At 50.8% G+C, this 25,120-nt stretch overlaps 1 protein-coding gene across 4 annotated transcripts in view; it reads left to right on the top strand.

The window, feature by feature from the left end:
* Positions 1-2,409: 2,409 nt before the first annotated feature.
* Positions 2,410-25,120, top strand: part of Pemt (phosphatidylethanolamine N-methyltransferase) — an 81,246-nt gene continuing 58,535 nt past the window's right edge. The window contains exons 1-2 of one of the 4 annotated variants that reach the window (XM_015503465.2): positions 2,412-2,593; positions 16,783-16,890. In XM_015503465.2, the coding sequence (XP_015358951.1) occupies positions 2,531-2,593; positions 16,783-16,890 (171 nt within the window). In that variant the 5' untranslated portion in view covers positions 2,412-2,530. Of the gene's footprint in view, positions 2,594-10,619; positions 10,820-16,782; positions 16,891-25,120 lie in introns of those variants that run through there. The other 3 variants (XM_048796371.1, XM_048796368.1, XM_048796376.1) reach the window with 3 other exon arrangements.

Genomic DNA, 25,120 nt, shown 5'->3' with positions numbered 1-25,120 from the left:
TCATTAACAGGGCACACATTTTCAGATGCCACTGTCCTGCCCAGCTCCCACCCTGCTTCCTGCTGAACTTGCTCTCTGGTACCTGGAAAAAATGCATTCAAGAGACTGTAAATTTTGAGTGGCGCATACCAATAGTCCCTGTGACTCGGGAGACTGAGGATCACAAGTACTAGGCCAGCCTTGGCAATTTAGTGAGACCCTGCCTCAAAATAAAACAAGGTTGGGGGTGTTACTGCCTCCCCAAATGCTGAAGTATAACACCAGAGAAGCACGCCTAGGCAAGTGTAGAATGGAAAGTGGAAGGCTTTATTAAAGGACAGCAGAAAAGACTTGAGGAAGAAGGGGACCAGAAAGGTGGAGTCATGGAAAGGGGAGGTCTTCCCTTTTTATATCTAAGGTCTTTGGTCCTCCCACTTTCCTGTCCTTTGTTTCCCTCTATCCTGCAGTGATAGAATGCAGGTGGGAAGGCCCAAAGGTGGGAGATTGGTGGACTGATGGGGCCATCTGGAGTTATCTGGGTCGGAAGGGCCTGGGGTGGTTTGATTAGCACCTCCTTGTTTGCTGGGAGCTACTTCATTAACAGTTCTTTAGGATGGGTTCCGGGCCTTGGGGACATTCACATGTCAATTTTCCAGGTGTTCTGGTTTCCCGGACTCCATTCTCACTAAGGTCTCCATTTTCTTTATTGTACTCGTTATTAGACCAGATTTTTTTTTCTTTAAATCTGGCTTCAGGGATGTAGCTCAGTGGCAGAGCATCCCTGGGTTCAATCCCCAGTTTAAAACAAAAACAGAACACTATGATATCTGTTATGGACAGAAAATAGACTCTGAGTAAGGAAATCTTCAGGTTTTACCCAAAGCTACCCATCAGCATATGTTAATTTTAGCAATAAAAGCCCCTTTTAATGACTTCTGGGAGTGAATACAACCACAGTGGCTTCTCATATGGTGACTTGGGTAAGTGGGTATCAAGAATACCCCTGTCCAAGAGTGGTGCAGGCTACCTCCATAGATGGTAAACCCCCATTACTTGGGGCATGTAAGTAGATGTGACTTTTCCATTTGCCAGGGAAGGTGCAGAAGAAATTCCAGCAAGCAAGAAAAGTTGGCCTGGATTTCTCTGAAAGCTCTGAGATCTGGGTGCTTTCAAAGGGCCCAGGCAAGGATTTCTGACCATAAGTATCTGGCAGGAGGTTTTTTACTCTGAACAATTCCAATCACATTTTAAGATCCAAGTCTGGCTTTTTATGAGGTGTTTACTTTTCCCAAAGGGAGACTGGTGGGGGTGGGGTTGGGTTGGGGATAGAGGATGTGACCTGGCAATTAGCTTTCTTTGTTCCCAGATAAAAGCTTAAAAAACAACAAAACAAAACAACAACAACAAAAATCAAAACAAAACAAAATTTAGAAAAAAAAGGAAAAAAAGAAAAGAGTGTCTGTAGGTCAGAGAACTGGGGCTTTAGTGGTCATGTGGTGGACATAGGGGATTTAGAGTCATTCTGCTGGGGTGGGGAGCTCCCTAGAAATGGTTCTGACCCTAGGAGGCCCTGTTTGGATACCCTGAGCAAGGTAAGGCTCCTGATCCTTTTAACAGTGGTCATTCAGTCCTTGAGCCCTGTGTACCCAGTCCTGTCCATGACCAATGCTTATGAAGCACTGGTCCTGGGTCAGTTCCTGTATGAGTTTTACTTGTATGTATTTCCATCTTCAGAGAAAAGGGCAAGCAGCACTCAGTCAACAGAGCAAGTGCAATGCCAGTGTCCTTCCTGTCTCCTTGGTCTGCCTGCCTCATCCTAGTTATGTTGCAAAGACTCCAACCACCTGTGTTAACAGAACCCACAGCTCAGAGGCTGCACTGGAGACCCTTCATATTGGCAGGAGATGACAAGGACTGGTATTGCATTGCTCCCCACAGTATTCTCAGCACACAGAGCTGAACGAGGGAATGAATGAAGGTTGAGCAAAGATTCTGATGGCAGGAAGCTGTGCTGGGCCTACACGACCCTGGACAAGGGACAAGTGAATCTCCGAAGACAGGCGGAGGGGTGGGAGCACCAGCTGGCCAAAGTCAGCTCAGCAAGTGGCTGAGCGAGCTGCAACTTATACCTATGTCGGGCGGCCCCTGGCCTCTAGACCCACCGCCGCCGGCCAAGGCCAGGTAGGCCAGGTCAGTTGGCGGGTCTGATGCCGGTGCCGGGGACCAAAGAGACAAGGCTGTTAGCCGAATCCGAGGGAAACTGCCGCGTGGCCCCCTCGGAACCTGCCAGCTCAGCAGCCACCGTCCCTGGGACTTGTAGTCCTCGGCTCCTCGGGACGCCGTCGTTGAGTTCCGCCAAGACGCGAACGGGAACTACATTTCCCACAAGGCCGGGAGAAGTTGGGGTAACCGAGAAAGCGCCCCGGCTGGATGCGCCTTCCAGGTGCGATGGGGCCGCTTCCAGGAGCGAGCGGCCGTGCGAGGCCCCGCGCGTTCTCCCTCGTGAGGCGGTCCGCGGGTTAAAGGAACCGCGAGCCGGGGAGCTGAGACTATGAGCAGTTCGGTGGCGGGGCCGGACTGCTGCGGAGGCCTCGGCAATATTGATTTTAGGCAGGTACTGACCTAACCCGGCGGCCACGAAGCCCCGCCGAAGAATTGGCAAGGCCTGCGGAGTGCTGGCGGGCGCCGCCTCCAACGCTTGCTGGGCGGGGCCACGCTTTTACCAGGCAACGGGGGCGGGACGTGTTGGGCGTGGCAGCTTGATCCCAGAAAGTTGGCTGGTGGGCGGGCACGTGTGTGCGTGAGTGTACGAGTGTGCCAGTTGTGCATCAGCCCCAGATTTCGTGTCAGAGGGTGGGGAGTTCCGGAGGTTGTGTGTATGCAAGGATGTCTCTGAGATTATGTAAATCTTTGGAATTGTAGGGGCAGAGTTACTCTGAGTGTGTGCCTGGGAGTGCATGCGTGACTGAGGCAGTATCAACGAGTGTGTAACTGTGAAGGAGGCTGAGCCTGTGTGTCTGGGGGCATGCTGTGTGGACGGCGAGAGCATGTGGATATTTGGGAACCGTGAGGATCCCTGCTCCCCTTCCATCTCGGCAGCCACCAAGAAGTGTTTGGAATCCTGACCCCTCCAAGCACTGGCCCTGAAGGGACTGCAGAGCAATTCCTTCCTGGAAGGGGGGGGAGTGTTGTATTGGGATGAGGATGGGGGAATGGGTCCTGGAGCCTGGGGACTTGCTTGCCCCTCTGCAAAGTCATGGCCAGAGAGTTTGCCTTTTCTGCCGTCTTTCCAAGCTCCTGGTTCAATGGATTTTGCTCTCCTGCAAAATCTTTGCTTCCTATTAGATTGTTCATTCACTTTTTTTTTTTTTAACCAACCACTCCTTTTTTTTTTGTTAGATGTTGATGGATCTTTATTTTATTCATTTAGTTATATGTGGTGCTGAGACTCAACCAGTGCCTTGCACTTGCTAGGCAAGCGCTCTAGCACAGAGCCACAACCCTAACCAACTCTTTATGGTTATCTTCCAACTCTTTATGGAAGCTGTAAGATCTTATCTAGTTTATTTGCTCCCTTCCTGCATTCCTCACCTGTGTTCTTATTCATTCCTTCACTGATACAGCTAGCATTTCTTGAGTGTCTTGTTCTAGGACAGCAAGGACGGGTTTTTAGGCCTGGAAACAAAGAACTGTTCTCTGAAGGAGATAAAACTGGTCAATGGAGAGAGCACCTGGTGGAGAGTCCCTATCTGTAGTGAGGTGATTGGGATCCCAGCAGGAGTGATAAACCAGTGGGGTAGGATTTCCTGCTGGAGGCTAGCAGGTGCACAGGCCTTGAGGGAATAAGAGGAAAGCTGGTTGTTGGCCCTGAGGGTGTTCAGGACAGTTGATGTGGACAGGAAAGGAGAGCAATAGAAGATAGGGAGAAGACGAGTTTTCTTGTTTTAGTAAATTTGTCATTTAAGCATAATATCCAGGTGGGTGAGTGGCAGGTTGTATGTGTACACCTTCTGTATCTTCACGAGGTGAACCTATTTATTGTGACCACCCAGAGCAAGATAGGTCATCACCAGCCCCAGGAAGTACCCTCAGGATCCTCCCTGGGGAAGACTGATGTCATGTTTGATGGAATCCTTAAGAGTCTTCTACCATCAATGGCCATTAGAGACTCACAGGGCTGTAATTCATCTTTCTTCCTATTGCAATGCTGGGGATCAGTTCCAGGGCCTTGCACATGTTGGGCAAGTGCTCTACCGCTGAACTACATCCCCAGCCTCTATGATTTGTGTTTTCTACCCTAATACATCACAGATAGAAAGGGCACTGGCTGGAAAGGGGGCTATCATCTTCAGGGTGGAATGCTAGATGGTGGTTACTGGCCTGTGGTGGGGGAGTGGAAGCCAAGCCTGTGTTGTAGACCTGGAAAGGCCAGAGGTGCAGGGGTAGGTGGTGACGATTACCTGGCGTGTGTGAGGAGGGCTTTTCTGCCCCTTTTCCTTCCCCTCCAGAGGGGAAGGCTGACAGGGCTGTGTGGCTGGAGACTGGGCGCATTAGGGGGACAGGTCAGGGTGACCCTCGTTGGCTAACATTCTGTTTTTTCCACCGCTGCGCTTTTGGTTCACTTAAGCTTCCTGTTGCCAAGGGATTTTTTTTTCTTAAAGAAACAGCAACAACTTATATAACATTATGTATATGTTCTGTGGTTGCTTTCCTTCAATCATAGTCTCTGGGTTTAAAATATGCCAGTTCCTGGCCTGAGAAGACTTTCAAGAATTTTCTTAACCCTGTGAGCATCTGAGCTGTAGGTTCTCAGTGCTGTCAATGGAAACATCATGTGTTCCATATATCATGTAAACTTTGGGGCAGGGGTTAGCTAGCTCAGTGGAAGAGCCCTGGCTTAGCATGAATGAGGTCTGCCCTGGGTTTGATCCCCAGTACTGCAAAACAACAACAACGTTCTTTTTTAAAGCAGCCACGTTATGTAAAAAGAAATAGAAAAAAAATAATTTTACCAAGATACAGTCTACCTCCTGGATCTGCAGTTTCTGCATTCAAGGATTCTACCAACCACTGATTAAAAAGTAAAAATCTCATCTGCATTAAACACATACAGACTTCTTTCTTGTCATGATTCCCTAAACAATCTACATAACTAACTAAATGGCATTTAATTGTGTTAGGTTTTATAAGTCATCTAGTGATGATGATGTAAAGTATGTGGGACGATGCTTGTAGGTTACATTACACTATATATAAGGGACTTGAGCATCTGCATATTTGGATGGCTTTAGTGATGCTGGAACCAATTTTCTGTCAATATTGAGGGACAGCTGTATTTTACTGCTGTTAAAATATATATGTTTCATCATGTGGCACTATAAGCACTCCATAGTCACATGTAGCTGGTGGCCGCTACACTAGTGCACAGTGCACCTGTTTGGGAACTTCTATCCCTTAACCAGGTGTCAGCTGGCATTGTAATCTTGGTTTTGCAATTAATTCATCATTAATTAATTATCAGTATAAAGATGGACCCCAGCGCCTCACACATTCTAGGCAAGTGCTCTACTTACTGAGCCACTCTCCCAGCCCTTGGTTTGTTTTTAATGTAAGAAAGTCACCCATTGGAGTGAGGAGTGTGTCTACTGCAGACTCATTGACTGAGGCCTTTTTTAAAAAAATTATTTTTGTTTTAGTTGTAGTTGGACAAAATACCTTATTTTATTTTATTTATTTTTTTAATATTTATTTTTTAGGTGTAGATGGACAAACACAATGCCTTTATTTTTATGTGGTGCTGAGGATCGAACCCGGGACCTGGGACCTGCCCATGCTAGGCGAGCACTCTACCGCTGAGCCACAATCCCAGCCCCCTTTATTTTATTTTTATGTGGTGCTGAGGATCAAACCCAGCGCCCTGCATGTGCTAGGGGAGCACTCTACCACTGAGCCCCAGCCCCAGCCCCAGCCCTAGCCCTAGCCCTGAGGGCCTTCTTTTTGCCCTCCCTGCTCTGAGATCCCAGAGCCTGCATTTCAACCTGCCAGCTACATGCAGCAAGCTGGCCCGCAGGTAGCTGGGAGGAAGACCTGCCCATTTGTTGTCTACAAGCAAGGGCACCTCTAGGACTTAGAGGATGGCCCCAGAGGGGAATGCAGGTGCTGGCTTCCTGGGGTACCGAGGCTGGCAGAGCACCCTGAGCTTCTCAGAGCCAGGGCATGGTCCAGGTGGTCCTGTTTCAGGTTTAGCCATCAGGGCTCCTCTGCCCATGGGAGCAGGTGGATGATGATGTCATGAACTCAGGTGTCACAAAGTGCACTTTAATTTCTTGATCTGTTTGATGCCAGTAGGAACAGTGCTACAGCAAAGTCCAAAATGAGATAAAGGGTCTGGAGAAGCATTATAAATTATAAAGTGCAGCACGATTTGAGGGTGGTCTTCAGAAGGCAAAGGCCTTGAATGCAGGGAGTTGAGAGACCCCGCCACCTGCACAGCCCCCCTTTGCATTAGGCTCAGTTGGGTGCACCACTGGAGACCAATCCCTTTGGCAGATACGGGGCGTCTTGACTACAGTGTCAGCCAGCTTCCCGTCATTGTGACAAAATACCCGAAATAATCAATTTACAAGGAGGAAAGGTTGATCTTGGCTCACAGAGTCAGAGTTCAGTTGATGGTTGCTTGTCCCCGTTGCCTTGGACCTGGAGTAGCACAGTACCTCAATGTGGTAGCCCGTGGCAGAGGAGGCCCACTTTCTTCATTAAGGCCAGGAAGCAAGGACAGACAGGAGGGTCTGGATCCCCATGTTCCCTTCAAGGCACAATCCTAGGGACTTGATTCCCTTCCACTAGACCCCACTTCCCAAAAGTTCCATCACCTCCCAATAATGCTGTAGGCTGGTGACCTGGCCTTCCTTCATGGGCCATTGAAAGTCCTCTCAAGGAAAGATGTTTGCCTGTTCCACAGTTGTTTAAAAAATCTTTTGCTTTTATCACTTTAGTTAAAATTATATTAGATGGCTTGTTTTGTGGTATTTCCAAGGACATACAGTTTGCCTTTACACATATACACACCTGCTGATTCTTTGAATTGGTCAAGACAGACCAGGGTTGAAGCTTTCCTTTGCTCTTTGGAGTTGGGCAAGTCACCTGAAGTTAAACTCTCGGTGGCTCCTGTATCCCCTGCTGCTGTTGAGATGGTGATATGGTTTTTCATCATTAGGCTGTTCACATGGGGAATCCAATGGATGTTTTGGGTATTGGACTAGCTCTGAATTCCTGGGGTGACCCCCACGGGGTCCTGCCATGTTATCCTTCGAGTATCAGTCGCAGTTTTCTTGTAATGTCATTATCTGGTTTTGGTGTTAGGGTAATGCTGGCCTCATCAAGCAAATGGGGAAGTGTTCGCTCCTCTTCCATATTCTGGAAGAGATTGTTGGAATTGCTATTATTTCTTCCTAAAATGTTCAGTAGAATTCACCCAGTGAAACCATTGGTACTTGAAACCACTGGGGCCTGGCACATTTTTGGTGTGGGTGTGTCAAGGTTTTAAAGGATGAATTCAGTTCCTTTCATAGATGGAGGGCTATTTCTTCTTGAAAGAATCTTGGTAGTTGATGTCTTTCAAGGATTGGTTCATTTCATCTTTATCTGCATTATTGAGTTTATGGGTGTAAAGTTGTTGATAATTTTCTCTTATCATTTTCATATTTATGAGGTCAGTAGGGAGGCTCCTTTTGATTTCTGATTTGGTAATTTATGTCTTCTCTCTCTTTTGATCAGTCTGCCTAGAGGTTTACTGATTTTACTGAAAAAAAAAAAAAAAATCCAAAAAAACCCCCAAAACCTCCCTCCCTAAAAGACCCAGCTCTGAGTTTGACTTTTTTTTCCCCTGTATTCTATTTTTTCAGTTGGATTGGTATTTGCTCTTCGCTTTTTTTTATTTTTCTGGATTTAACTTACTTCTCTTTCTCTAATTTCTTTTATTTTCTTTTTTGTACCAGAGATTGAACTCAGGGGCACTTGGCCACTGAGCTACATCTCCAGCCCTATTTTGTATTTTATTTAGAGACAGGGTCTCACTGAGTTGCTTAGTGCCTCGCTTTTGCTGAGGCTGGCTTTGAACTCGGGATCCTCCTGCCTCAGCCTCGTGAGCTGCTGGGATTACAGGTCTGTGCCACTGTGCCACTCTCTAATTTCTTAGGGGCAAAGTTCACATTGCAGATTTGGGATATTTCTTTACTAATATAAGCTGTTCCCTCTCCACCTGGCTGGAGCTGCAGCCCGTGGTTTCTGATACATTGCATTTTCATTCCGTTCAAAAATTATAAAACCGTCCTTTGAAACTTCCTGTTGGCCTGTGTATGTACTCTTTAACAGATATCTTTGTGTAACCGGTTTCTCATTTAATTCTGTTGTGGTTGGAGAGCTTCCTTTGTATTCTTTCTATTCTTTTAAATTTAAGATGTGCTTTGTGACCAAGACCCGATGTCTGTCTTGGTGAATGTCCCACGTGTCCTTGAGAAGCACATGCAATTGCTGTATTGTGGAGTATACCATCAAGGTGGATTTAATCCAGAGGCATTGTTCTTGTCTATTTTCTGTCTACTTATTTTATCCATCATTGAGAGAGGAGTGTTGGTCCTCAACTAAAATTATGAGATCTGTCTATTTCACCTGCTAATGCTGTTAAATTTTTAACTTTAAAAAAAGTTTTTTTGAAGGTGGTGGGGTCTGGCTGTGTTGTCCAGGTTGGCCTTGAACTCCAGGGTTCAAGTGATTCTCCTGCTGTCTGTTTAGGCTTCACCTACTTTAATCTGAAAAGTAGGCAAACCTCCCTGGCTCACGTGGGACACATAGTGGTAATAGCTCACATCAATCAAGCTTGAATGTGCCATGCCATATACTTTCCTCGTGTTGTCTGTCTGATCTCCTTGACAGTCTCATGATGAAGGTTCTGCTATCATTTCCACGTCAGATAGGAACCAAAGCTCATGAGGTTTGCCCAGGGTTGCCTGCCGGGGTGCTCTATTTCCTGTCCATCTGTCCTGAGCCTCGCTGAAGCCCCTTGCTGGGGTTGGCATACTGTTAACTTCCCAGTGAAGGCTGCTGGCTTTTTGTTGTGGTCTCCAACCTGTAGTTGGGTAACTGTATGCAGTACCACCAACCTGCTAGTTTCTGTCCTGGGCCCTGGAAGGTACATTACGGAAAAGGGGCCCCAAGCTCACAATGCAGGAGAGGAGCTGAGAAGAGGTAGAGGAGATCAGGTCCCTCCTGGTTCCTACACCAGGAAACGAACCCATCTGGACCCTTGATAAGGTGATAAGGGCATGAACCAACAGCGCCTGGCCCAGGACATGCTTGATGAATGAAGAATGACTTTACCAATCAATCAGTATCTCCACCTTCCTGAAAGGAGTTATGGATTTGTGGGGTTGGGTGCATCTGCATCCATTTCAGATTTTTTGTTGCTGTTGCTTTTCATTTTTTGTGGGGCTCGGGATCAAACCATCAATGCCGCAGGGCCCACCAGGACTGCAAAATTGTGCCTGAGGAGTCTCAGCCTCTTCTGCCTTTCCGTGCTGGGCCAGGCTGTGTCACTCACTTTCACCCACAGGCCTAAAACATTTTTTCTTTGAATTTAAGGTGGTGTTGGCCATTCTTTTTGTTTTCTTTTATGGTGGGACTCAGGAACACCTCAAAGCGATGGTTTTTCCCAGAACTATCCGCAGCTGACTGGTACTGTTGGAGATCGCTGTCACACTTTGACCTTCTCCCAAGCTGACCTAAACCTCCCCTGTTGTGATGGTCTTTGCCATCCAGAGCTTGCTTGCTCTCAAATTCCAGCCTTGCATGGACATGTGTTGACTCTGCTTTAGGATGTGTGTCTTTTCAGAGGGTCCCCCTAGAAAGCGAGGAAGGTGACATGTGTGTTAAGGTGAAACAAACAGATGAAGGGAACAGACTGACCTTGGCACCATAGCACCCTCAGGCATCCAGCACTTTCCCACCTGCTCTTACCTCTTCCAGAACATGATCCTGGGTGGCCAGTCTCATCACCCCGTTTCACTCTAGGGAAACCTGGGCTCATATTGGCAATGGGTGGTCCCTCTGGGGAACGGGGATGGGTGGAGCCCTGCTCCCAGCCCAGACTGTAGGTGCCAGGACCAAGTCCTTCCTCAGCCAGGTTGGTGGCCCCCAGTGCAGAGAAAAGGGTCTGGGTGTTGACTTCAGACCAGACATTGTCCCCCACTCCTACCAGGTGTAGGCCTGGAGAAAGACTCTGGCACGGTCTCAGGTCTGTGCCAGGCATGGGACTTGAACCTAAGGCTGCCCAATAAACATGGCCTGAGTCTGCTGACAGCCAGTGGTGTGACATGACCTGACGTGATGATGGAAGAGGTACTCCTGCAGCCTGAGGAGAAGCAGGAGAGGCTGTGACTCCACAGGCACGTTTTGCAGTATGGATTGGTCCTGTTTGAGGCCCCTGTCCCCTTTCTGGGCAGTCCCCACCTTCCTCCTGTCCTTTGATGTATATGGCACATGCAACAAAGTGGTCAGTTGTTTGCATGCATGAGATCGATGTGACTTTGACTCTCCTGGGCCCCTGCTGTTTGTTTGGATGTCACAATGTGGCTTGTACCTCAGGTGCTGTTGACCCACTGCAAATAATTCCCTGACAGCAGGACATTGCTCGGAAGAGTCCCCAAGGGCCCTCAATGAAGTGAAATTGCTATGAGCCTCTTCCTTACAAACCTGCAGGGTTTCCATCACTGAGCCCATTCATCAGTGACCCTGGTGACCTGAGTTATCCCTGGAGCTCACCTGACATTTCCTCCTGGCTCTGGTAGGTCATTCCTCTCCTTTAGTCAACCTCTGATGTCCTTGCAGCCTGTGACCTTGAGGGGGAGTTACTGGGTAGCAGAAAGCTGGGACTTGTGCTGCTTGAATGAGGTGGCCCATGCATGAGGGCCCACGGGCTTGGGGGCTGCCCAGGGGGCCACCCAGGGGGCCACCCAGGGGGCCTCTGACACTTGCTGGGAGGGAGAGTCCCGGCACACCCCTGCTCTACTCATATCTGACGGGGATTTTTCTTCCTGCTAATCCAATTTCAAGAGGGAGGTCCACCCTTCCGAGTGGACTTTGGGAAGTGACAGTAATAAGGAAGGGATGTTGGTCTGTCCCTTCTGCCTGAATTCCACTCCCAACCGTTAGTCATTCTTTCCTGCTAAGCAGGTGCTTCTCTTAGCAACACAAATTCTCAAGGTAACCCAGGTTACCAGATGGAGTCCCTCCTTCCAGGGGCAGGTTGACCAGGGGCATGGGACCTGGGTGGAGGAGGGAGAGGTGAAGCCATATGCTAGTTTTGACCAATCTGACCTTAATTGGAAAACCTGGGCAGATGTCAGTTGCTATGGGGTCAGCCAGGTTACTTGAGTGCCTTAGTTTCCCTCCTTTACCTGGGTTCCCACAGAAGTCACAAGAAGCGTATTTCTCCTTGCTCACTTCATCTTCTGTGAGTGCTTGGGACCAAGAAACACAGACTTGGGGGGCTGGGGTGGGGCCAGAGCCTCCCCTAGTTGCTGAGACCCACACCTATGGAGCTTCTGTGGGGCTGGCTCTGCCCCTACCTGGAGGGTTGGGAGGCTTCTCCAAGCCCCTGACTCTCTTATCTGCAGTGGGAATGTAAACAACAGGACTTTTCTTTTAGGGTGGTTATGGGTTGCAAGAAATAAGGTATGTGCTCAGCTTACTGGCCACCAATTGGCATTAGTGACACCCACAGGCAGGATCATTTTGTTGATCTTTGATCCCCCCAGAGTAAGTAAGGGTCTCCTTTGTGGAAGCTCAGTGTTTGGCTGAAGGCATTGAGTTAGATTCGCAAGAGCAATTTCTCCCCAGGGCCTGTTGGGGAAGGGGGAGGGTTCCTACTTCTGCTGCTGAGGAGGGAGGGGAGGAAGTTCCCTAGCCCTGGAGAGGCCCTTGTGCCCCTCTCCTGTCACGTTTTCCTCTTCCTCCGTTGTTCCTCAGGCTGTCACCAGTGAGGAACGGAAGCCTTCCCATGCCCTGGCTCGGTGTCCCCAGGCCTTTCCTGCGGTTCCCTTTCACCCAGCTGGGTGGGACTCTGCCCTGGAACTCTGCACTGTCCCCTCATTTCTCTTTGGCTTGTGTAAGAGCATTCTGGTTCTGTGGCTCAGGGTAAGGATCCTGGAAACCCCAGGGGGCACGAAGCCCAGTGCCCAGGGCATAGACCAGGCTGTTGGCACTGTAGTCTGTCACGGCCACCTTGTGCCAACCGGGTGAACTGGTTATCCTGGCACAAGTGTACATTCTTTCGGCTGCCACCAGCTCCATGGGCGCCTGAGAAGCTGCTGTGATAGCCCGAGCATGCCACATGCTCAGCTGGAGCCTGGCATAGTTAATCAGCTACCAGGGCATCCCCAAGGATGCCCCTGGGAGGCGCATTGCCTGGAACCCTGGGCTGCTTCCCTCCCTCTTCTCTTGGAAGGAGGAGGAGGAAGAGGAGAAGGACGAGAAGGGCATCTGCCTCACAGGGGATGGGAGGGAACACATTTTCCTCTCTTCTCTCTCTGCTTAGTGAGAAGTGACTGCAGCCCCCTGCAGATCTTCCCTGTGGGGGACTGCTTTTCACCAAAGGGTGGGAGAACAGAAGAATAGAGAATTCTGGTTTAGAAGAACAGTGGTTCTTTAGAGAACTCACCTTTTAAAGTGCATTCTGTCTAATAATCAAATCTTCATCCATAGAGTTATTAAGTAAACGCCTGTGGGTTATTATTTTTATTGTTGTTTTTTTTTTTTTTTTTTCCCTAATGATGCTGGTGCTGGAACCCAGGACCTTGCATGTGCTAGGCAAGCACTGTATCACCGAGCTGCGCCCCTGGCCTGAGCTGTGGTTTTGTGATGCACATCTGTAATCCAAGTGACTCAGGAGGCTTAGGAGGCCAGCCTGGGCAACTTGGTGAGACCTGGTCTCAAAAATTAAACAGAGCTGGGAGGTCGCCTGGCATGTGTAAGGCCCTGGGTTTGATCCTCAGCACCACATAAAAATAAATAAATAAAATAAAGGCATTGTGTAAGAGAGAGAGAGAGAGAGAGAGAGCGCTGGGAGGTCGCTCAGTGACAGAATACCCTGGGTTCCATCCTCAGTACCGCTAGTGGCCACTCATGCTGCGTGTGAGCTTCTGTGCTTGTGATGATTCAGAGGGCAGGTCTGGGTCTCTGAGGACCTTGAAGCCCAGGGCACAGACCCTAGTTGTCTGTCTGTGGGGAGCGGCAGGGAGGCCAGTACATGGAGATGCATGGAGGGGACAACTGGGGAGAGTGGCATTGGCAGGGGGGCATGGGCAGTAGGCTTCATGGTGGACCTGGGTCTTTAGGACGCAGTCCTAGCCACCTCCCCGCACCCTGCTGCTCCTCTCAGTCACCTGCTACCCAGCTGTACAGCTAGGGATAGACAGCCCTCAACCAAGGCCCTAGGGTGGCCTTGAAGAACTTTAGCCCCTGAGATTCTAGCAACCTCAAGAGGCCCCGCCCACCCCCTGCCCTGGCCATCCCACCCCCCATCCCACCCCGCCAGCAGCCCCAAAATGAGTCTTTATGAAGCACAGTGTTTGGGTGATGGGTGAATCCAGGTCCTGTGGCCTTGAAAGAGGCCACCCCCTGAGTCCAGAGGGATTTGTTCCTTGTTACTGCCTGCCTGGTTGTCCACCTACTTGCAGAATCCCCACAGGGGCTGCTCTGGCAATGTCTTATCTCCTTCCAAAGACGGATGGGAGCAGACCATAGGGCTTCTGAGCTGGCGAGTCCCTTAGAGATGGCTTAGCTCTCAAGTCTTACTGATGGTGAACTGAGGGCCACTGGTCACCAAAAATTTACTCTTTGCATCAGTCAGTGGGTGGGCTAATATTGATTAAAAAAATATTTTTTTAGTTGTAGATGGACACAATACTTTTATTTTATTTTTAAATATTTATTTTAGTTTTAGTTGGATACTTTTTTTATTCTTTAATTTTTTATGTTATTTTTTAATGTTTATTTTATTTATTTATTTTATGTGGTGCTGAGGATGGGACCCAGTGCCTCACACATGCTAGGCAAGCGCTCTACCACTGAGCCACAACCCCAGCCCTTGATATTCAAAAGCATTACAATTCTTATTACATGTAGAGCACAATTTTTCATATCTTTGTATATAAAGTATGTTCATACCAATTCATGTCTTTATACATGTACTTTGTTTTTCTTTGCATTACAATTCTTATTACACATATATACCACAATTTTTAATATTTCTTGTTTGTATATAAAGTATGTTGACACCCAATTTGTGTCTTCATACATGTACTTTGGTTGATGATGTCTATCACATTCCACCCTCCTTGCTAATCCCCTGCCTCCTCCCCTACCCTCCCACCATTCTGCCCTATCTAGAGTTCATCTGTTCCTCCCACGGTCCCCCTCCCTACCCCACTATGAATCAGCCTCCTCATATCAGAGAAAACATTTGGCATTTGTTTTTTTGGGATTGGCTAACTTCACTTAGCATTATCTTCTCCAGCGCCATCCATTGACCTTCAGATCCCATGATTTGATTCTCTTTTATAATCAATAAAAGAATAGTCCATGCAGATGTAGTAGTGCATGCTACTACATCTACTACCTCTCAGTGACTTGAGTGGTTGAGGCAGGAAGATGGCAAGTTCAAAGCCATCCCAGGCAACTTAGTGAGACCCTGCCTTAAAAAAAAAAAAAAAAAAAAAAAAGAACTGGGGATGTAGCTTAGTGGTAGAGCACCCTGAGTTGTTGAGAGCCCAGTAACTAACACACACACACACACACACACACACACAGAGTTGGAGCTACTACATCAGGGATAATGATTAAATAATTGTGATGCATGTACAATAAAGACATAAAAGAGGGTGTCCTGGGTGAGAGGTAGAGGAGAGAGGTGGGTATTGAGGGATGGGTAGGAATTTGTGAATGGGGTCCAGAGGGACAGAGGGCATTCCAGGCATGTGCAGAAGTCATTGCGAAAGAGTCTGCCTGGGTGATTGGGGTGGCAGGTGGGATCAGCCAGGCTGTGGAAGGTTTGAGTCCAGAGGGATTTGTCATTCTCAGAAGAATAATAATAAATTATAAAAATAATCTCAGGAGGCATGACTCTTCCTTCTGGTGGATGCTGGAATGTGGGAGCCATGGGTAGGTGAGGAGGCCTGGGTGGGGATGGCTTTCAGGAGATGAGGCTCCATCAGGGAAGGCTCTGGGGGAAAGGCAGGAGGCCACGGAGAATATACTCCTAAAATAAAACATTATAGACATCATGGAGAAGGTCATGATGACAACCAGAAATCGATATTGAAAGTGTCTTACCATTTCCTCGTCTTGCTTCTGGGCTCCAGGGTCTCACTGCAGGGGATCATTGCTACCAGGGGACATTTGGTTGTCACATGGGGGAGGAGCTGCTGTCATCTGGTGGGAAGAGGCCAGTAGTAGGGTGGGGGACTGCCGAGCATCCCAGAATGCACAGTGCAGCACCCCCACACTGGAATGACCTGGCCCTAAATGCCAACAATGCAGAGGTTGAGAAGCTCTGCTTCAGAGGCAGCCAGTATCACGAAGTTAGTACACCGTGTTCTGATCTTTTTTTAAAGCACACACAGAGAAAGAATATTTAATACTATATTGTGTTGTTTTCTAAAAATTCTAAAAATTTGTATCTGCTCTGAATGCTGCAACTCGCTCTTTTTACTTGGCTTTATGTTTCTGAGAAAGAGCATGCTGTCACATGTAGATGTAACCTATTTAACTTCTGTGGCTTAGCTATTTTATACATGGGTCATGTTTTATTTCTTCATTCTTCCGCTGATAGGCACTGAGATTATTTTTTATAATAATTATTATTATTTTTTTGCTGTTCTGAGAATGAAACCCAGGGCCTACCACAGAGCCACAGCCCCCACCCACCTAGATTGTCTCTGACTGTTCCTGGTCATTTTCGCTGGAAGCTGCCAGAAACATTCTTGCACATGCTCTTTGCGCTGTGTGTGGAATTCCTGGGATGTGGGGACATACCTCTGTGGCTTGCAAGACCTCTCTTGTGCCCTTAGCAAGACTTGAGGTGGTCTCTCATTAAGTCTTTCCTGTGTTTTTCCCCAAAGTACTGGGGATTGGACCCAGTGCTTTACTCATACTAGGCAAGTGCTCTACCACTGAGCCACACCCTCAGCACTTTTTTTCTTTTTAAATGTTTTTTTGAGACAGTCTTTCTAAGTTGCTGAGGCTGGCCTCAAACTTGCGATCCTCCTGCCTTAGCCTCTTGGGTAGCTGGGATTATAAATGTGCACACATTACAATTGTTTTAATTTCCTTTTACTTGATTTCTAGTGAGGATGAGCATTTCTCCTCATGTATGTTGGGCACTCGAGTTTTTCTGGGGCCTCTGAGAGCCCTCATCCCGGAGGGTCCAGGTGGCATCCAGTTCTGGTGTCTCTTCCTTTGAGGAAGCTTCAGAGTCACGCATCTGCTCCTCAGCACCCATGCACACCTCTGCAGCTGCCAGTCTGGCTGCCCTCCCGACAGGGCACGACACAGTTGATTAGGTTTCGGCTTTTTATCTTGTTTTATGAGACTGCAGCGTGGTAACCTTGGCTGGGCTGGATGTTCCCAAGCCTCCCAGCGTGTTCCCAGAGGATAACTTTGTCTCTGAGTTCTGGGGGCTCCCGGGTCCTGGCATTCTCTGGGCGGTGCTGGGCGGGCCTCCTGCTGACGCCGGCTCTGTCCCTGCAGGCAGACCTCTGCGTTATGACCTGGCTGCTGGGCTACATGAACCCCTGGGATTCCAGCCTTGTGGCGGCCGCCCTCACCATCGCTTTCAATCCTCTCTTCTGGAATGTGGTAAGTACCTTGTGCCTGACCCCGTCCAGCAGGGTGACCTCGCACGGAGAAGATCACTGTTGTCCAGGCAGATGGGTGACTGGATAGCTCTGTTATGCCCTTCTCTACCAATGGTCAGCACCCCGTGAAGGTACACTGGGAAGCTCCTTGCCTTGCAGGCCCAAGCAGCAACTCAGCCGCCAGGCCTGCCCTGGGCTGACGTCAGGGTGGCCGAGGGCAGCAGGACTGGCCCTCTTAGCACCACAGGCCCTGCAGCAGAGAGCTGCCTGGCGGTAGGACTTCACGTGTACCCCCCCTTTCCTTAGTAGCCGTCATATTCAGGGAGTCGATTGCTGGGGCTGCAGGGCTCCCTTCCCTCTCTGCCTTGTCCCACTATCAAGCCATTTTCTTGTGAATCCCCCTCCTCCAGGTGGGCTCCATAAACATTGCTGTTCCCACATGTGGCTTCCTGTGAAGTAGCTTGCACGGCTGGGGTGGAGGTGTGGGTGGCAAGGACAAGCCGACCGGGACTGACATCAGAAGACAGAGCTGGATGTACCCTATTCATTTGTGGGCACCAGGGGACACATCCAGAGGCCTGAGGGCTCTGTGGCAGGGCCAGGGTGTGTGGGCAGTGGGTTCTGGGCCCGTGGAGCAAGGTGTGGGTGCGGCAGGCCATTGGCTCCTGCAGTGTCCCTACCAAGATTGCAGATTAAGCTTTTGGGGTGTGTGGCCCTCTCTCCTGTGGCCATCTCTGGAGGGCTGTTCTGCCCCATATTGCCGAGCTGGTGGTCCCGGGGCTCAGCCAGTGCTCGGCCCACTGATGCAGAGCTGTGGACGCCCTGTGATCACCCTTGAGGCTAATCTACAGAAGGCCAAGATCCGCGTCAGCAACACACTGTTCCCAGTTGTTTTCATTTAAGGTGAGCCCTTGGTCCCAGGGCAGAGCACGACATGTTTTGCATCTGGTTTATGACTTGGGCCTTTTCTCCATCTGGGGAGAGTGGCAGTGTGTGGGGGCAGGGCCAGTCATCTTAGAGTGGCCACATTCTGAATGTGCTGTCCCTGTTGTCCTGAACACACTGGCCCTGCTTCAGGAGAGGGTTTCAGAGAGGGTGGTCTAGAGGTGGGACCAAGGCCAGCGAGAAGAATGACATCTCCCCTTCCTTTTGAGAAGCCTTGGTTTCCGAGTGTGTGGCTGGATGTGCCAGAGTTGGTCCTAATCTCCGGATGTGGCCTCCCCAGCAAGGGTGGGTGTCTGTGGGGCCTGGCGCCTCAGCCTCGTCCCTGCTGTCCCTCACCCCCTGTGCTCGCTCTCCACCTGTGCACGCATGGCCAGAGAGGGTAAAGATTAGGCTTCCGGCCACTAGAACTGTGCGAGAAGACCCTTCTGTCGTTTTTTAGCCACTGTGTTTGTGTCCATCTGTTATAGCAGGTACAGGAAATGAATGCAGGGTCAACAGGCTGTTGATCCCACCTAGAAGATATCGTGGCCCTAAGTAACTGGGGTGTGTGGGTGTAGGTGTGGGTGGGTGTGTGCATGCTCCTTCCTGTCCACAGCCTCTCCCAGGAGAAGACTGCTGGGCTTCAACAGCTGCCCGGCCTCCCTGTCCTCTGGCTCCTACAGGCCTGGCTGACCAGCAGTTGTTTGAGTGTGTGCTGGTCTCCTCACCCTGGGGACTTGGGCAGCCAAATGTCCAGTGGGTCTTGGGGTGTACTTGGCCATTTTCTGCTGGCCCTTCCAACTGTGTGCTCTTTTGCACACTTCATTCTGAAGCTGTGTCATGGCCCCCAGGGACATCCAATGTAGCAAGGGGTCAAGGTGCAGTAAGATTTGAGGCAGTTTCTTGTCTGTGTGTTTGTCATAGGTGGATTTTTTTCCCCCCACTTTGGTCATACGTTTTTGATTTGCCTCATTTTTTTGAAAAAATTATTCACTGGAACAGATTGTGGTCATTAGTGGTAGAAAGAACAAACTCTTCAGAGTTGTTTCAGAATGAGAAAGCGACATAATGTTTACGGTTCAGTGGGCTGCTCCCCTGGGAGAGCCATGGAATGAAATCTGGAGGCAAGAGGAGCTGGGATGAGCAGGGCCTGATGGCGCATGCCTGTGATCCCGGCAGCTCAGGAGGCTGAGGCAGGAGGATGGCAAGTTCAAAGCCAGCCTCAGCAACTTAGCGGGGCCCTAAGCAACTCAGTGAGACCCTGTCTCTAAATGAAAAAAAAAAAGTCTGGGGATATGCTCAGTGGTTAAGCACCCCTGGGTTCAATCTCTGGTACAAAAAAAAAAAAAACCAAACCAAACCAAAAAAGCACAAAGAGGAGCTGGGGTGGGGCTGGAGCCTGTCTCTGTGATGAGGTGGTGAGTGAAAATCCACCTTGAGAAATAAAGGAGTCTGGCTGTGAAAGCACTGGGAGAACTATTTGTTTATTATGTGGTGCAGGATGGAACCCAGGGCCCATGCATTTTAGGTGTGCACTACCACTGAGCTTCCAGCCTAAATCAGTTACTAAATTCTAATGATGGCCGATGTCCAGAGGCCTTGTCACAGACAGGCATCCCACTTGGTGCATTTCATGTGGGATCTCTGGACTTTTACAGCACTGCTGTTATATCCCCTTTGAAGGCTGGGGTTTGAGGAGGATGTTAGTCAATTAAAAAAAAAAAAAACAACTTTTGTCGTTTATAGATGGACACAATGCTTTTATATTATTTTATTTTTATGTGGTGCTAAGGATTGATCCCAGTGCCTCACACGTGTTTGGCAAGCACTCTGCCCCTGAGCCCCAGCCCCAGCCCCTTAGTCCATTTTTTTGTTGCTATAACAAAATATCTTGAGGCTGGGTACTTTATAAGGGGGTTTATTTGGCTAACAATTCTGGTGACTGGAGGGTTCAAAACAGCATGGTGTCAGCATCCTGTTGAGTGCCTCCTGGCCGCAGAAGGGGAAAGAGCTCAGTGCTGAAGGAGCCAAGCTGAGGAGTGGCCTTACTTTTTACAGCCTGTTCTTCAGAGAACTAACTTGATCCTGCGAGAACTATATCGGTCTCTTTTCAGGGCATTCCCCAATGACCTGGGGACCTGCCTTCCATTAGACGCCACCTTACAAAGGCTCCTCACTTCCCAACATGGCCACACTGAGGACCAAGCTTCTAGCCCATTAACCTTCGGGGAACAAAATCCAGTCATAGTCAAACCATAGTACAGAGGTTCATTTGTTCTTCAGATATTTCTTGAGGGCGTACTTGAGGGCCAGGCACTGTCCCAGGCTTTGGGATGCACCTTCCTGACCCTTATACAGTGGCATTCTGTATAAGAATATATAATACACATACATCCCTGCTACTTGGGGACATAGCAGGCTAGGGACAGAAGGATAGGAGGGGTGGTCAGGGAAGGCCTCTTCAAAGGGATGACTTTTAACCTGAAACTGGACTTCCACTGGAGGGTCCCCCCAGGTGCCTGAGGAAGAGCTTTCTGGTCAGAGGAGACAGCAATGCAAACTCGGAGGGGGGGCAAGAGCATCCACACCCACTGGCCTCAGAGGGAGGGTGGAGGGCAGGTTGGAGAGGTGGCAGTAGGCTGCGGGGAGGCTCTGGGGTGGACTTGAGCTGAGAGCCACACTCAGCAGCAGGACCTCTGTGGGGTTTTCAAGGGCGCTGGAGTGGAGCTGGGGCTGGACCTGCAGTTGAGGCCCAGGTGCTGGGGACCCAGGAGTCCTGTTCTAGGCCACTGCCTGGCTCTCTGGGGCTGTGGCTGGTGGAAGTGTTTCCGCAGCCTTGGGCGGGGTGGGCTGCCCTCTTCAGCTGCAGCACCCTGACACGGGCAGTCTCTCACCCGTGCCCAGCGCCAGTCCTGTTCTGTCCCCACCAGGCCTCTCCTTGTACCCTCCTCACTGCACACGGCCAGGCTGTGTCCTCTGCTCTCTTACCCCCTTCAGAGGACTATTGCTGCACCAAAGGGGGCTTTTCAGCCTGTCTTTGGGGACAGTTTCTCACTGTGGCCTTGCTGTCCTTAACATCAGGCTCTCTGGGTCCCTTGCTACCTCCTGGCTCTCTTTTGCTCCTGTGTCCTTTTCTTCTTTTGCTTGATGGCCCCATGCTGGGCAGTTACTCGTGAGGCCCCACTGTGTGCCAGGCCTTGTGTGTCCTTGGCTGGCTTCCCAGGACAGCCAGCAGTCTCTCCTCCCTGGGCACAAAGACACACGGAGTGTAAGCTGTGGCGGGGGTGGGAACAAAGGCCAGGGTGCTGCCGAGGGGCCTGGGGAACTTCTCCTTCTGTTGCCTGGTCTGTCACCCAGAATCTGCTCCCAAACCCAGGAGCCCAGGCCCAGGCTCTGTGGCTGCATCTGGGATTCTCCAGGCCCCACAGGGACCTTGGCCAAGAACCCCCTGATATGCTGTCCTTTCTGTCTCCACAAATGCCACCTCTCTGGGTGCCAGGGGGATGCCTTGACTCCCTCCTCCCCCCGTCCCCTCAGTCTGCCCTCACAGACTCCACCTATCAAGAGATGCCACCACCTGCTTCAGGCCCTGCACCCATCAGCCAGGTCTGTGCACCCTCCAGCCCATCTCCCTCTAGTCACCCCCAAGTGTCCAACGCTCAAAGGCCCCCTGCCTCCCAGGAGGAGGGGTCAGTTCTTTGCCTGGCCAGGGAAGCCCCTCAGCCCTTACCTGCTCCCTCAGTCATGCTGGGTCCCAGCCTCCTCCTGGGTGACCTGTCCTTTCTCATCCAGGGCTCCTTGGAGACCTGTGGTAACCTTTGTCAGGTGTCCTTTCTCCACCTTGCCCTCTGGGTCAGGGTCTACATCATGCACTGTAGGATACTCAGCAGTGTGCCTGGTTTCTGTCCACCAGGGGTCAGTAGCACTGCCTCCAGACATCACCAGGTCTCCTCCCAGGGCACAGTGGCTCAGGTGATCTGAGTGCCCACCATGTACGTCCCATGGCACAGCTGCCATGGCTGGTGCCACAGTTTACTCCTTACCAACCCCAAGAGTGTCCCAAAGTTCCTGCTCTACTTCGTGTCCCCCTTTGGGTGTGCTGTGCCCTGGGTAGCAACTGCTGCCTGACCTTTTGTATCAGGGAGGGCCCTGCACTGCCTATCCTTGGCACCCAGTGCCCAGTACCGTGCCTGGCACAAACAGTGCTCAGGCAGTGTTACTGGCTTCACGAACCTATCTTGGGCTCCTAACCAGGGTCAGGAAGGCATTCCTCTGGCATCCTGTGCCAAGGTCCACCTCCATTTGGGACATGTGCCTGTGCACCCCCTGGCTTTGCGAAACAGTTGGGATTGCAGGGAAGGGAAGCACAGCAGTGGCTTGTAATAGGCACAGTCTGGCACCCAGGAGAGTAAGCCAGGACGGCCCTGCCAGGCCAGGTCCCGAGCTCCTCCCGGGGTCAGAACCCCTGGGAGCTAGCGCCTGGGGTCTGAGTAGTGTTCTTGGGCTCCTGATGTTTGTGAGAGTAAGTTGCACACGTCTTGGTGTCTTCACCACCAGAGGTTTGCTTACCACAAACGTCCAACCAGTGGAGACGGCACGTCTGGCCACCATGGCGAACTGAGATGGAGGGTTGGAGAGGGCAGCGCTGGGTGTTCTTTACCTCTATATTAGGACCCCCAGGGAGGGGTAGTGGTGCCGATTAAGACTTCTACCTGGGCCACAGGTGTGGAGAGGACCGAGAGGCTCCCCCCACTGTGGAACGTCCTCTTAGAGAGCTTGGCTTGTGTCCCTCCATGCCTGCGTGGCTCCCTCCTGGCAGGACCAGCCCTGCCTCAGGGTCAGCCTGCAGCCCCCACCCCGAAGCTCCCTCTGTCCCAACATGCCCCCGCCTTGGGCCTCTCTTTGAGGCGTGTGGAGGCTTCAGGTGCTCACAGGGGAGTGTTGGTTGCCGTGGGTATGTATCCCAGTCATGGCCCTGCAGGTGAGGCCCTGTGGGGGTGGCAGGCCCTGTGCCTGCTCTAGGATGGCCAACCTGCCCGCTGGCCAGAGGTACTCCTGAGTGCAGCTCAAGAATCCTTGCATCCCCAGAGCCCTGACAGTTGGGCCAATCAGGACCCAGGGTCACACTTGATGGAGAGCTAGTTTGGGAAGAGGTGGCCTTTTCCTCCAAGAAGTTGCAGACCTTGCTCTGCTGGGCTGATGAACAGGGTCTCCACAGTGGGATGTCTGCCCCCTGGTTCCTGTGGTCCTGAGCAGGTGGCAGGGGCTTTGGGGGAGCTTTGGGGTGGCTGGGCGGCAGGTGGCGCTGTGAGCAAGGGGAGGTATGCTTTCCCTGGTTCCCAGGAGTGGGGAAGAAGTGACAGTGAGGTAAGAGGAGGTGACATCAGGGAAAGGGTGACAGCAAGACGGAGGTGACAACGATGGAAGAGGAGGTCACAGTGATAGAAGAGATGGTGACAGCAGGGACAAGGAGGTGGGGTGTGGTCCTGGGCCGTGTCCCTGTCTGCCCTCGCCCTGCCTTTCCCCCCACCCCACCTCCACCTTCATTGTGCCTTTGCTGCTGCCACCTGCATTTATGACCCCAGACGCCAGCCTGCAGTCTGTGGGTGTCAGCCCAAGACCCCTTGTTGTTCACATCCCCTCTCCTGGCCTTGCTGTCTCCATTTGTAAAGCGAGACCCTCCAGCTTTGAAACACTGTGATTCCCTTCTTTACTGAGGCCCACCCAGGCTGGAGTACCCTGTGCTGGGATGTTACTCTACCCTCCTGGAACTGGTAAGATTGGACATCCAAAGTGGAACAGGAAAGTCAGGATTTGTTTGGAGCTCACTGGAGGAGTTCAGGAGAGGTTGTATCCAGGTCCTAAGTTGGGGGCGAGGGACATGGGGTTTGTAGAGGGGATGGTGCTTCTTGGCCTTGGATTAAGTTGACCCAGGCTTTCTAGAGGAGAGAAGGGTAGATAAGAGTCCAGGAAACAACAGAAGGGGAATGTGTGAGGTTGGCAGGTGGGCAGCAGGCCCTGAGACCCCTAAAGGAAGACACTGAATGCTGGTCTGCAAACGGGTTGTGTGCCTGAGACTGGAGGTGGTGGTGGTGGTGCTGGTGGTGGTGTGTGTGTGTGTGCACCGCGCACATGTATGAGTGTGTCTCACTCAGATGGGCAGTGGAATTTGGAGGGGGCGTGAACCAGACTGTCAGGATCCTTGCTCCCATCTGGCTTGGAAACCTGGCTCCTGGGCATGGCCATTACCACTGGGCTCGGATCCTGTGTTTCGGGAAGATGTGCTTCCGGGCCAGGGCACATCTTGCTGGCTGGCTGGCTGGGGTGGCCTGCAGCAGTGGGAAGATTTTTCCCTGAGTGTGGCCAGCTGGCTCGCTGAGCTTGAGAACTTGGCTCTGGGAACACTAGTTAGCCAGCCATTTATCCCTTCACACTGATGTCACCTAAGGCACCGAGGCATGCCCAAATGTCCTTGATCCCTACCTGAATCTCACTCCCTGCTGAATTGTTCCAGAACTAATGGCAGATCTAGCATCAACCTCAATTGCTGAGGACTGGCCACTCTTTGTCAGAAGAGTCCCAGCCTTGCCCCCTAACCCTTAATGTTGGTTCAAGTGTGAGATATCCAGGGTATATGAGTGTGTGATCTTTTTTGAGCCAGGTGCAAACATGTGATTTTACGTGCAAACAGCCCTGCCCACCACCCCGCAGGCCATATCTCCTCTGAATGGAGAGCCACAAGGGTGCCGGGAGCCAGGGCTAACTTTAGAACTGCAGTGTCCGAGCAACGTGGTGGTAATGTGGTGATAATGTGGTGATGTGTACAGACGAGGTGTCTCGAACTGGGTCAGCTCACAGCCTTTGCCAGGATGGCTCGGGAATGACATGGTAGAAAAACAGAAGGAAATGAAGTGGGAGAGAGGGAGGCGGGGAACACACTCCCCACCATCTGGGGCTGACCCACTGAGCTGGGTGTCCTCCGTCAGCTCCTCCCTTCCCCCAGGTCCCAGACCTGCAGTTTGAGAGTTTTCTTAGGAATTTCTTGCTGGGTGGGTGGGGGTGGGGTCCATCTTTCCTCTAGGATGTTTTTTGGTTCTGGCATTACAGGGGTGTTGCACACCTTAGCGTGGGTAGAATGGGTGTCACCAGGAGGCAGTGGACAGGGCACTTCACTGTGGGATTTAGTGTTGATCACTTCGGGTTCTTGTTACACGGGGGCGGGGGGGGAGGATGGGGGGCAGGGAATTGGGCAGAATTTTATGACTTTCTCCGTGTGATTTCCAGCTTTTTATTGGACCCTTCTCTGT

Source organism: Marmota marmota, unplaced genomic scaffold (genome assembly GCF_001458135.2).
Source record: "Marmota marmota marmota unplaced genomic scaffold, marMar, whole genome shotgun sequence".
NCBI classification, from domain to species: domain Eukaryota; kingdom Metazoa; phylum Chordata; class Mammalia; order Rodentia; family Sciuridae; genus Marmota; species Marmota marmota.
Note: the sequence above shows the minus strand (reverse complement) of the source record. Positions and strands in the feature narration are given on the sequence as shown.